This window comes from Girardinichthys multiradiatus, chromosome 10 (assembly GCF_021462225.1).
Source record: "Girardinichthys multiradiatus isolate DD_20200921_A chromosome 10, DD_fGirMul_XY1, whole genome shotgun sequence".
Lineage (NCBI taxonomy): Eukaryota > Metazoa > Chordata > Actinopteri > Cyprinodontiformes > Goodeidae > Girardinichthys > Girardinichthys multiradiatus.
Window position 1 is genome coordinate 1,808,681 of NC_061803.1, and position 11,882 is coordinate 1,820,562.

An 11,882-nucleotide genomic window follows, 5' to 3' on the forward strand; every position below is an offset into this window, starting at 1 on the left:
TTCAATTCAACCTTTATTATCTTGTTCTTTTCTGCTTTAAATTAACTTCCTCTCCTTTTTGTAACATGAAATAAATGAAAAATTCTGAACAGGAGTGATAATAAAGACTGACTTAATTTAAACGGATACATAATAAAAAAGAAAACATAACAGGTAATCTGTTTAACGTGTCTGTAAAACACTGTTCCAGCTCAGCTTGGTATGGTAGGACATGGCATCTTTACACAAATGCCTTCGGTTTCTTGTTTCGCCTTAAAAACAAAACATTACTCTTATTGCATTTGACAGAAAAAAATACAAACAGGAACAAAATGCTGCTTAAAAAAACCACCCGACATAAGAGGCAGATGCAAGAGTGCCAGATTGTTTTTAACTTTTTAGCCAAACTGTTGAGCACGCAAACATCTGCAGACATCCGACTGTCGCCTTCCTCTCTTATGGACGCTGTCAGAATGATGAGCATCCACTCCCTTGACCAAGGGTTCAAAGGTTAGCATACATACACACACACACACACACACACACACACACACACACACACACTTAAGCATTTCCCAAGAATTTCTCCTGGACCAGAAAGAAAAACATTCAATGTAGGAGCAAAAACGCAGACATCATCATCATCTTCACATACTCCTGCTTTCAGCCAAAGATTGTTGACACTCTTCATGCACAGGCAGGCAGGAGGGCAGCTTCTACAGCAACTAAATGAGTGATCCAAGTCATGGTGACTCCAGATCCCCAACTGGATTTTCTTGAATACGAAAACAATAAAAAAAAAATATAACAGCGAGGTCAGTGTTTGAAGGGCAGAAAGGACATCTCTGAACTTCCACAAAGTTTCACGGATTTTGTTTCTTTTAAAACATGAAAATATGATAAACAACCAACGTACACTGAAAGAGAGAGAGATACAGTTTTACTTGTCAATATATAAGCAGAGTGTCACTGATGAGAGGGTGCAATGGTGCTGGCATGGCAGGTGGGCGGCCGCTGGGTTTCAGTCAAGGCCACAGCTGTTGCAACATTTAATCGTCCTCTAAGGTCCTCGGTTGTTGGGTTGTAGCACAGTAAAAAAAAAAAAAAAAAAGAAACAAGGAGGGATTTGTAGAGGATGAGTCAACAACAAACCCAGAGGAGTATAGTGCAAGTTTGGCTAATGATGCTCGTGTTTTTACCCTGGGTCCCTCTGTAATGGTGCCATGTAGATGTGTCAGTACCTACAGACGAACCTCTTCATTTCTGCTCATCCTTTGATTCAGTAGTGTGGTGCTGTCCCAAATACTCTACAAGTTCCCCATCCTCCCCTCTGGACCCATCTCACTCTCAAGCTCCCATAAAATAAAAAACAAACACACCCTGGAGCGCAGAATTATGCCAGCCAGGTCGACAAGGGCTCAGTCTGCAAGTCTGACTTTTGAGATCTGACCATTAAATAGTGATACAAAAGAAAGTGGCACACTAAAAACAGCAATAGCTAAACTGTTGACACGTTCGACTCCGGCTGAGCCCGTCTACAGTGCATGCCTGAGTGATCGGGTCTCTGGATGCTGATGGTGAGATTTGGAGTAAAAAGTCCTAAAAAGTTTCATGGGTTTCACCTTCTTCCCCCAGTTCAAGTTTTCCTGTTGTCTTCATTTTAAAGTGGAGCAGTTTAACTGTGCATGTAGGCTGTGTGTCGTAAGTGTCTCTGTTGGAGGACCAGTGTAGCTTACTGCCTTGTAAGTAAATGCAGAGTGTAACTCGGGTGGAAAACGTGCGTCAGTCATCCCGTCAGATGGAGTCAGCACTGCTGCCCAGCAGGTCTCCTGGCAGCAGAGAGGCGGGGCTTCCCATCTGGTGACGATCTTCAAGTGCTGGAGAAGCCCAGAGACTGCCGCCGCCACCGCCGGGGTAACCTGCCCCGCTCACTCCCCCAATCCCACCCCAGAGAACCTGCCTTCCAGCCTCCACCCCTCCAGCTCCTCCCACCCCGGCTCCATTGCTGCTCCACTGCGTGAAGATGCCAAGCCCGGGCCCCTGGGTGGCAGAAGGGTCCGATGAGCTGCCTGTGCTGTCTAGACTTTGCCACCCTGAGCTGGAAGACTCGGCTCCTCCAGCCGGGGAGACGCCTTCTACTCCTCCCCCGCCGGTGCCTCCCGCACCTCCCCTATCGCAGCTCCCTCCGTTGCTGCCCGTCCCAACAGCGGAAGCTGCCGTGGGCCCCAAGCCTGCAGAGGTTCCTTCACTCCCAGCTCCCCCAGCCTGGGAATGTGCAATATAACGACCAACCTCCTCCTCACTCACAAACTCTGCCAAGATGGTGGTGTTACCCAGAACACACCTGGTGCAAAACAAAACAGAGAACAAATTAACAGACGCTGGCAATTTGTTTTCATACCCCTTTAACACTCCTACCGACTTCAATGTGTTTAACTGACATTTTACATGACAGGCAACATAAACCGGTGCGTAATTACACACATTAAACTAATTTTGCATTTGTATTCAGTCCCTCTTTACTCAGACACCACTAACTAAAACTAATTCTGTATAAGATGCAGAGAACCACAGCAGAACAGAGAGAACCTGAGACGGGATAATTATGAGTCATTGAACTGTAGTAAAAACAACTCTAGAAAACCAGGCATCCATTTTCCTTTCACACCACATCCTGCTGGTCTGTCTCATAAAAGTCCAATAAAATACACTGAAAACTGTTCCAGGGTGAAGTTCCACTCAGTTATTATATCGAGACCTGGCTCTCACCAAGCGTTTAATTCAATGACCTTAAAGACCTTCAGGTTTGCTTACCTGAGTAACTGCGGGGCTGCTCCAACCACCTGCTGGATGGGAACACTCTACAGGATAGTGATTAAAGAAACAAGCTTACATGTGGAGTGCACTTTGGGCCTTGGCTGCTTCCTGTTTGGAGCCGTAGCAAATCAGAGCGCTTCCTTGGGTGAGGCCAAGGTGAAAGGTCAGCAGGGGACCGTGCTGCATGCAGATGGTTCTCAGAGTGGAACCATCAATCTGCAGACAAACACAAGCCAGGTATTACTGAACTGAAAGGTGTGATAGTTTTCCAGATTTGGATGGTAGCTCAGCACGATCAGATTACGACTGTATAATTGTATTCTCGTTTCAGCAGAGCAGTTTCTGTAGGTGCTCGATAATAAACGTCTCTGTACCTGGGGTGTGAGGTTGCTGAGCACCAACCAGCAGCTTTCCCGAGAGTTTCCGTCACTCCAGGTTGACCCTGCAAAGAGCAAACAAGCTGCTATGAACAAGGCTGCTTGGTTTCACTACATTTAACATTTTAATACGTTTTACAACAGTAAGTTGACCTTCTTCCTCGCATTGCTTTATAAGCAGAATCTACAACAAGGAGAAAAGTACAACCCAAACATCATGAAGGTCAGTTTTACCGGTGTTCCTGGAGCCGCTTGCCCACCCTCTTCCAGGCAACCGAGGAGCTCCTGCTGACCAAGGGGAGGGTGATGGCTGCTTCTGACTGGCAAGGCCAGGAGGTGGACGGGACAACTGGGCCTGGCTGCTGCCACGACTGGCTTTCCAAGACTTGTGTCCAATGGGTTCTGGGGGCCAGCTTGTCTTGTAGTCCGTGTACTTTGCTTTAGGGAAACAAGAAAGAGACTTTAAGGTATGTGCTGACAATAAAAGTAATCATTAACACACATAATTAGAAAGCATACAGCAAAATACTAACCTTACCTGAGATATATACGTCTGGGCTGGGTGCAACTATTCAACAGGTTCTAATATTCTGCTCCAAATGGCTCATTTATGCAAAGGATGTGTGAAAATGACTTGAGGAAAAACAAGAGCCAGAGGGAAGGCATTACCTGAGTTGTGTGCATTGTTTAGAAGGCTGTCTGAGGCACTATAGGGCCAGGCACCAGGTGAAGGCAGCAAGGTGTTCAGGGAAGGGGTGGAATCTGCATAAAAGGTGCAACTGATTACTGAGGCACGACTGCAAACTGAACCCTGACACCAGTCATATTTCATCTGATAAACCTTGACTGTTGTGCTGTTTCAATGTCACATTTTCTTATTCACTTGTAAATTAAAGTAAAAACTATAAACTGAAGGAATCTAAACATCTAGATAACACTGCAGTGAAGCTACACAAACATTCAGATCTGTACCGTTATTGTCTTGTAACAACTGGTGCTCTGTATCATTGAGACCGGGAGAAACTGCGTTTCCCATCATGCTCCCTGGCGTCATGTATGGATCAGACTCTGGATCAACACGATCGATTCCCTTCCATGGCACCCCAGGCTGGAACTCTACAACAGGAACAAATGTCAGATGTTTGAGATGTTTCTGACACCAACAGGAAGCTAATGGCTCCAGTTGAACTCCTAGCATCTCTGTCTCTATCCTGCTTAAATCTTCTTGAATTTCACAGCTCCAGCGTAAATAATCACTTACCAGGAGGCCAGCTTGGTGTGTTGGTAGGCTTAGCACCCATCTTGTTACCAGGGGTGCGATGCCAGTTGTCACTCGGTCCATCTCCAACCATTATGTCAAACTGGGAGTAAGGTGAGCTCCCTGGCATCTTTATGGGGGTGACAGGACCTGGCAGGATAAAGATAGATGTCACATTACTTAATGCCAGATGGTTCACAGATCACCTCACACTGGAATCACACATCTGCTCTTCAAAGCCTTTTAATCCACAAACTGACCTTTAACCTTACAGTGCTGTGCAAAGGTATCCATACCCTGGAGACCTTGGAGCATTGGGTCATGCTACAACCACACAACATGATGCTGCCACCACCATGTTTCACAGTGGGGATGTGAAACATGGTGATGTGGTATCTCTGAGGGCTGATCTGACCAGACCGAATTCTTGCCTACGTGGCAAACCGTAAACAGGGCCGGTTGTGGGTTTCTAACAATCACTTTCTTCTTGCCACTCTTCCATAAAGGCATGCTTCATTCGAACCCACATGCATCTTACCATTTTTGTGGTACAGGTTTTCAGGAGAGGAAGTATCAGGAGAACAGTTTCCCTCCATCATCCATTTAAAGCGGGACTGCTGAGCGCTTAGGTCCTTCATGGCTCCGGGTCCCCCCACTATAGAGCCTCCAAGTTCCAGACCTGGGAGGTTCACAGCAGAACCAAAGCCTGTTCAGACCAACACAGAGACCAACACTGTTATTCCTTTTTAAACCATGTTACCATGGCCCACAGAGAACAATATGGTAACATGGTTCCAACTAGCCACCATGGTTTAAAAAGGAACAACTAAAAACCAATTAAAGAGACGTGGATCAACTATGAAATTTCTACTCATTCTACTCATAAAAAGGTAAATAAAGCTGACGTTTAGAAACATAATCAGCTGCTATAACAGCGTAACTGACCAGAGTATGATCCGAATGGTTTCTGCTGCAGCTCAGCCACTGATCCGGCCAGGCCTGGATGGGGCAGAGTTTCAGCTCCAGAAAGTTTAGGACCCACTCCACCATGGTGGGAGGGGGAGAGCTTGGGGCCGCCACCTAAACCTCCAATCTGCTGTTGCTGCCTCTGCTGCTGGAGCACCGCCATGATCCTGGCCAGCTGGGGGGATGAAACCAACAAAGAGAAGCATCATCAAAGGTGTCCAAAGCATCTTTATGAGACCCACTGTCCCTTCATGGTTGTGTGAAGCTTGCTAATTTTGAGAAGCAACCATCAAAGATCATAGCTGGCCCAAAGCGGCTTATAGAAAGGGGTCTTTTATGCAGCCATCATGCAGAATACCTTCTGAAAGGACCTAGGGCCTCATGTACAAAGCGTACTTATACACAAAAACCTTGCAGCGCAATGTGTTGCACACAACTCGGCAGGTACTAAAATAAATGTTGCATAAAAGTGTGCGAAAATCCACGCAAACTTTTTCCATGGACAACAATAAACTACAGAGAACTAAACCTCCCCTAAACCCACTGAATTATGACTCCATCCAGTTTTATTTAATTCATGGAGCATCAAACCTGATGTTTCTTCATGAGTTTGAGCTTTTATGGTTTAAACCAGAGCGATGAAACTGAATCAGTAACGTAACACACCTCAGAAAATGATGGAAACTGTGAAACTTCCTCTGTTTCTGTCACCTGTAGATGGAAATGCTCATCGGTCTGAGCGTTGAGCAGAAAATGCACGAGAATCATCTAAGAGACACTTTCTTTCTCACTGAGAATAAAACGGTGTCGGATCAGCAGATTAATTCCTAACAAGTCAGGTTTGATGGTTCTTAAGGTGGACAAGTTGGAGACGATCACACATGTCCAGGTGTGATTGTGTCCAGGTCTGTGTTATTGTGGAACGATGGCAGCTTTGGTTCAGCTGGAGGATGGAAGACGTCAGGAGGAGCGTTTTATTCAGAGATCGTGCTGACCTGCTGGGACATGATGGTGCATGGTTTATCAGCCGGTTTAGATTGTCCAGGACAATCATCTTGGAGCTCTGCATGGAGCTGGCCTCAGCGTTACAGAGACCCAGGAGGAACCGTGCATCGCTGGTACCAGTTCCAGTTCTCACTACGCTGCGGTCCTTTCAACCGGAGCTTCTCAGAGGGAGCTGACTGACAGGTCGGGTATTTAACAGTCATCCCGGAGCCGGGCCATGCCAGCCATATGGGTCGGTCTCATCCAGATGTTGCTCAGATATAAAAAGTTCCCCTAAACTGTGGTTCTCATTGCAGCAAGGAGCTGATTTCTGAATGTAATCGGAGTTACGGACTGGACCCATACTGCTATAAGGGCCCCATCTGTATATGAATATATTTTTGTGAATAGAAGACATTGTCATTTGATATATGTGCAACCCATTTATGATGCGTTAACATGTCTCACTAATGCAATGGCACATGGTTCCTTTATACCATAATAATAATGATCAGAATCAGCATTATTGACAAGTTTGAACAGACAAACAAGGACATTTTATGATACATAACAAAATCTGAAGTGAATATTCACGTCATAATAATCAGCATTGAGTTGTAATTGAGCTCAGTACAGCAGCTAGATGGCGCTGTTTGGATTTAATAAACACATTGTAGAACTAAACGGGTTCAAGCCGACAACCTTTTTATTTCAGGTCATGTTTGAGTTGCTGATGTCACTCAAGAAGTTGTAAGTTTACGGTAATTCACCAACAACATCCCTCATGGTGTGTAGACACAGACTGTCTTAGCGTTTTTCCACTGAAAGGAACTGGTTCGGACTGTAACAGCACCGGTGCCATGGTTATTTGGACAGGTGGTGGATGCTTTCCAGCTATTTATACCAACCACTTTGTATATCTATTTAGGGGCGGGGACCAGGCTCTCCCCCAAACCACCACTCCATGGTGGGAGGGGGAGAGCTTGGGGCCGCCACCTAAACCTCCAATCTGCTGCTGCTGGAGCACCGCCATGATCCTGGCCAGCTGGGGGGACGTGTTGTGAGGACTGGGTGGTCCAAGCAACACATGCAGCTAAGTCAAATCCACTGCATGTATGAAGGCTCTGTGTGTGGTGACATGTCTACATGTTTTATACATCTGAATTTTTTTGTGCGCAGCAAGTTTCAGAATTTCTCACTACCGCAAACATTTAGTATGAAAGCTGCACGCTCTGTAGGACATAAAGCCCCAGGTGTGTAGGAGTACCTGCTGAGGATCAGTCTGCGGCCGCACGTTTGGTGTGAACTTCCTCTGGTTCTGCAGGATCTGCTGCTGCTGTGGTGGCTGCTGTTGCTGCTGCTGCAATAAGAGCTGACAAGCCTGGATAAACAGAAGCACATGCAAAACAAATGTGATGCTTAATTTTCAAAAGTTTTTAAAAAGTCAGCAATTTATTGGGGAGATAATCATAAGATCTGACCAGAAGGGGAAAATGATGTTTCTAAAAGTCTTCATTTTTTTGTTATTCCTTCTACTGTGCAAAAAACTTTCTACTTGTGTTGAACTTCAGAGATTTTCTGTGTTATTTTGATTTTTTCTTAAATATGGGCCCTGTTGATGTCATTCAGCAGCAGTTCAAATATTTTTGTTTCTCTAATATTTGTTTGAACGACATTTAATTTAAACCTTCTGAGGGTTTTGAGATAATCCAAAAATCTATGCAGTTATTCATTCTCTGGCCCATGAAAGGGTCCCAGCAGTGGTGCTGCTCACCAGCTGAAACTGGATGTGAGGCGGGTAGATGCTGCTGAGCATGGCTAGATGCTGAGGGGATAGTTGTGGAGGGAACACCCCTGCTCCGACTCCTGGCACCCCTCCCATGCCACCAACACCTCCCACACTCCCGCTGGGAGTGGGCATCGGCTTCAGCATGGACCCTGGCACCTGCAGAAGGATAAGGAACCAAAAAGAGTCAAAAGAGATTCAAAGCATTTGAAACAATTCTTCAAAATCTCACTCCGTCTGCTTTTATGTTTACAGACTGATGTGAGCTTTCCGATCTGCACCATATGAAGACATGGACACTCCTTTCAGAGCAGATTGTTTACAAGCCTACTGCTCCTCCTCCACACTCATAATCAACACATCTAACCCTGAGCTCACACTTGTGAACAAGTCAGGTGACTCTATGGCATAGCAAAACGTTAGCCACCAGGACTCGGAGCTCAACAACCACTGGAGAACTTTGCTCACATAAAACTTTGACAAATCAAGATAACATCTGACTGATACCGTGTCGCTACGCGGAGCTCCAAGGCAACACAATTAATTAGCTTTCTGAGGGTAACAGTGAGGGCAACTTGGAACTCCAAGTCATTCATTCATCCCTAGTTTTACATGTAATAAAACAGTGCTGTACACTAGAGTCATTAAACAGCGTTGAAACGGCTAAATACAGACGCAAAGCATGAAATATAATCTCCAAGATACATTAAAGCACTGAAAAAAATGGAGTAAAAACAAACATCTCACCTTAATAAAAAGGTTCAAGATATGTTCTACTACTGTAAAACATCTTGTTTTTACAGTACTGTCTGCACTGTAAAGCAGACATACTTTAACAGTAGTAAAACACTTCACAAAGAGAAATGAATGGATCTTTGTGTTTTATGTGTCACTCTAGGACTAAATTACAGATAACATTGTTATTTATGGATATGCACGAGTAAATTCACTTTTCCCTGAATCGTGCTGTAGGAGCGATAAACTCAGGTACCATTAATAATGTAAGCAAACGATGACAATGAAGCTGCACCAAGGAAGAACTCTGACAGCAGAAAGACTGTTGCTAAACACCAACAATCACACAATCTGTTGTTTCCTGTCATATTTGTTGCATGTAATGCATGCTGGGAATCAACCACAGCTAGGTCTACGTTGAATGAGGTTCATGGAGCAGTGGGGCATGAAGCACAGCATGGACTGTCAATAGAGACCAACAGAGATGCAAACATCAAGTTGGGGGAATGTTGGCTTCCTTAGAAATAATGATCTCCACCCCAAAAATTAACGCAGGCCTACCTGAGGCGACAGGAACTGATGAGGCACTTGTGCTCGCATCCCTGGGGACTGGTTTATTGGGGGGATACTTGGCTGATGCCTTGATTGGGTCATTCCTCCAGTACCGCCAAAGATATTGTGACCACCCTGCATCAAAAAACAGAAACATGGTACCTCAGAAAACCTACAGCTCCACTAAAAACGTAACGAGATATCGATGGAGGACCGAGGTTATGGAGAACATTTACAATAATACAAGTAAAATGTAAAAAAGACCACAGGACAGAACCAGAGGAGTGGGAATCTTACTTGTCTAAAGGGGACAGAGTGGTTGAAGAGGGTATGGGACTTGTAGCCAGTGGGTGGTGAGTACAGAGGGCAAGGACCCTCCTCCCCAAGGCACCCATCCTGATTGATCAAATGCACGGTCTGTCACAGTGACAGCCATAGGAGGACCAATTTGAGTAGCAGTGATGGGTGTAGAGGAAGGTGGAGAAGAGGGGCAGGCAGATAAAAGGTCGGAAAATAAGAGATAACATTAAGTAGACAAAGACATGACAGAAACTAGATTTGAGACATTACCTTGTCATAGTAAGACCCTGGATCTACTTGTGCTGGGTCTTTGGACCCAGGAGGACGATAAATCACTCCTCCACTTGGACCTCCTCCTCTTCCTCCTTTCCTCATGTCTCCATTGTAATCATTTATTCCTATGCCTCTCTTCTCCGCCTCCATTCTCTTCTCCTGAAGAGAACCTGGAGGTAGGTCAATGTTTGGGCCACTAGGATCATCGTTCTGTCCAACAGAGAAGCCAATAAACCATGATTATTTTATTATTAACTCATAATCACCAGGACACCGCCTTGTAGACGTTTTCATACATCTAAAACTTTTCTACGCTCATCAAAGCCAAAGACTTCAATGTATTATATTAGGATTTTAAGCAGCAGACCAAATAAATCTGAAAAGTGTGGCATGCATTATTCTGAAACCCCTAAAAAGGAGCAATATACAAGACAGGTCAGGTAGAAAGTTCTGGAGAAGTTTAAATCAGGGTCCGGTTCTACAACAACATCCCAAACTTTGAACATCTCCCAGAGCTCTGATCAATCCATCATCTGAACACGGAGAGAAGACGGACCACCTGCAGACCTACCAAGACATGGACGTCCACCTTCCAGGAGAACCACCCTGAACATACAGCCAGAGATATAATGGATGGTTTAAAGCAAATTCATGTGTTAGAATGACCTAGTCAAAGTCCAGGCCTGTATCCAGTTGAGAATGTGTGGTGAGATTTTAAAACAAAGTTTACAGATGTTCTCCATCCATTGACTGAGCAGTTTTCAGTCTCTAGATGAGTAAAGCTGGTAGAGATGAACCAGATACATATGAAAGCTGCTTTTATAGTGAATCGATTCAGAAAGAGGATCAAAACAATCACACACTCCAAAGACTTTTTATAAGTAATCATTTTTAAAAACCAAGTCTGTCACATAATGCAACACATTAAACCCTGGAGTTATAGATGCAACGAAGGTTCATCAGCATGTATACGTTTGCTTGGCGCCGTATTTGACCCAACACTCAGCCGTACCAGAATTCCCATATTGGAGAACTGTCTGTTGATGGGGCTCATCCATGAATCACCTCCAGCCTTCAGAGGACCCTGACAGAATGGAGACACTAAGAGTTACATCACACACAGGTAAGATAATGACTGTTCATCATCTATTTACCACTCATAGAAACAAATCTGAAACATTACTCATCATCTGAAGACTGTATTGTAGGTCACTTTGAGAACCAGGTGAATTTTTTAAGTCTATGACCTTCTGAGATGTTCTCCAGCAGTAACACACCTTGCTGCTGGTCTTTTTCACTGGGTTGCTTTGACCCCAGCCTCCATTGCTTCCTTGGCCCCAAGATGAGCCACTTCCTTGGGATCCTGTGCTGTTCCACATGCCGCCTCCTTCCTCTTCATCCTCCCAGCTGGAGTGGCGTGAAGCTGCCACCGAACTTTCCTTGTCCCCCCAGCCACCTTGCATAGACTTTGGACCTTTGGTGTAGAATCAAAAGGTCCAAGTTACAACCAATAGTCCATTTAAGGGATTTTATGGTTTTATTGAACTTATAGAATTACCGTCTCTCAAATGCTATTCCTTATATTATATTACAAGAACGAATAAAACTCATTTTACACACACATACACATCCGTGTTTTACTATCTTTATGAGGACTTTTTGGTTACTTCCATTGACTTCCATTCATTTTCCTTGATTTTTAATACCTAACCCTAACCAGTTAATAACTAACCCTAACCAGTTAATAACTAACCCTAACAAGAACTCAATTCATACCCTAGTCCTAAACCTAACCCCTGTCCCAAGAACAGAATTTGAAAAAGTGAGGACCAGGAAAATGTCCTCACTTTGCGAT

The 11,882-nt window shown here is 44.6% G+C and overlaps 1 protein-coding gene across 1 annotated transcript in view; it reads right to left on the reverse strand.

Annotated features, from left to right (window-relative positions):
• tnrc6ba (trinucleotide repeat containing adaptor 6Ba) overlaps positions 1-11,882 on the reverse strand; it is a 20,022-nt gene continuing 8,140 nt past the window's right edge. Inside the window, exons 8-23 of the mRNA XM_047377496.1 lie at positions 11,305-11,501; positions 11,040-11,111; positions 10,025-10,237; positions 9,752-9,871; positions 9,464-9,589; positions 8,156-8,326; positions 7,649-7,762; positions 5,377-5,572; positions 4,970-5,137; positions 4,435-4,581; positions 4,146-4,289; positions 3,843-3,935; positions 3,408-3,611; positions 3,171-3,238; positions 2,873-3,012; positions 1-2,323 (exon numbers count right to left, since the gene is read on the reverse strand). Of these exons, the coding sequence (XP_047233452.1) occupies positions 1,774-2,323; positions 2,873-3,012; positions 3,171-3,238; positions 3,408-3,611; positions 3,843-3,935; positions 4,146-4,289; positions 4,435-4,581; positions 4,970-5,137; positions 5,377-5,572; positions 7,649-7,762; positions 8,156-8,326; positions 9,464-9,589; positions 9,752-9,871; positions 10,025-10,237; positions 11,040-11,111; positions 11,305-11,501 (2,723 nt within the window). The 3' untranslated portion in view covers positions 1-1,773. The remainder of the gene's footprint in view (positions 2,324-2,872; positions 3,013-3,170; positions 3,239-3,407; positions 3,612-3,842; positions 3,936-4,145; positions 4,290-4,434; positions 4,582-4,969; positions 5,138-5,376; positions 5,573-7,648; positions 7,763-8,155; positions 8,327-9,463; positions 9,590-9,751; positions 9,872-10,024; positions 10,238-11,039; positions 11,112-11,304; positions 11,502-11,882) is intronic.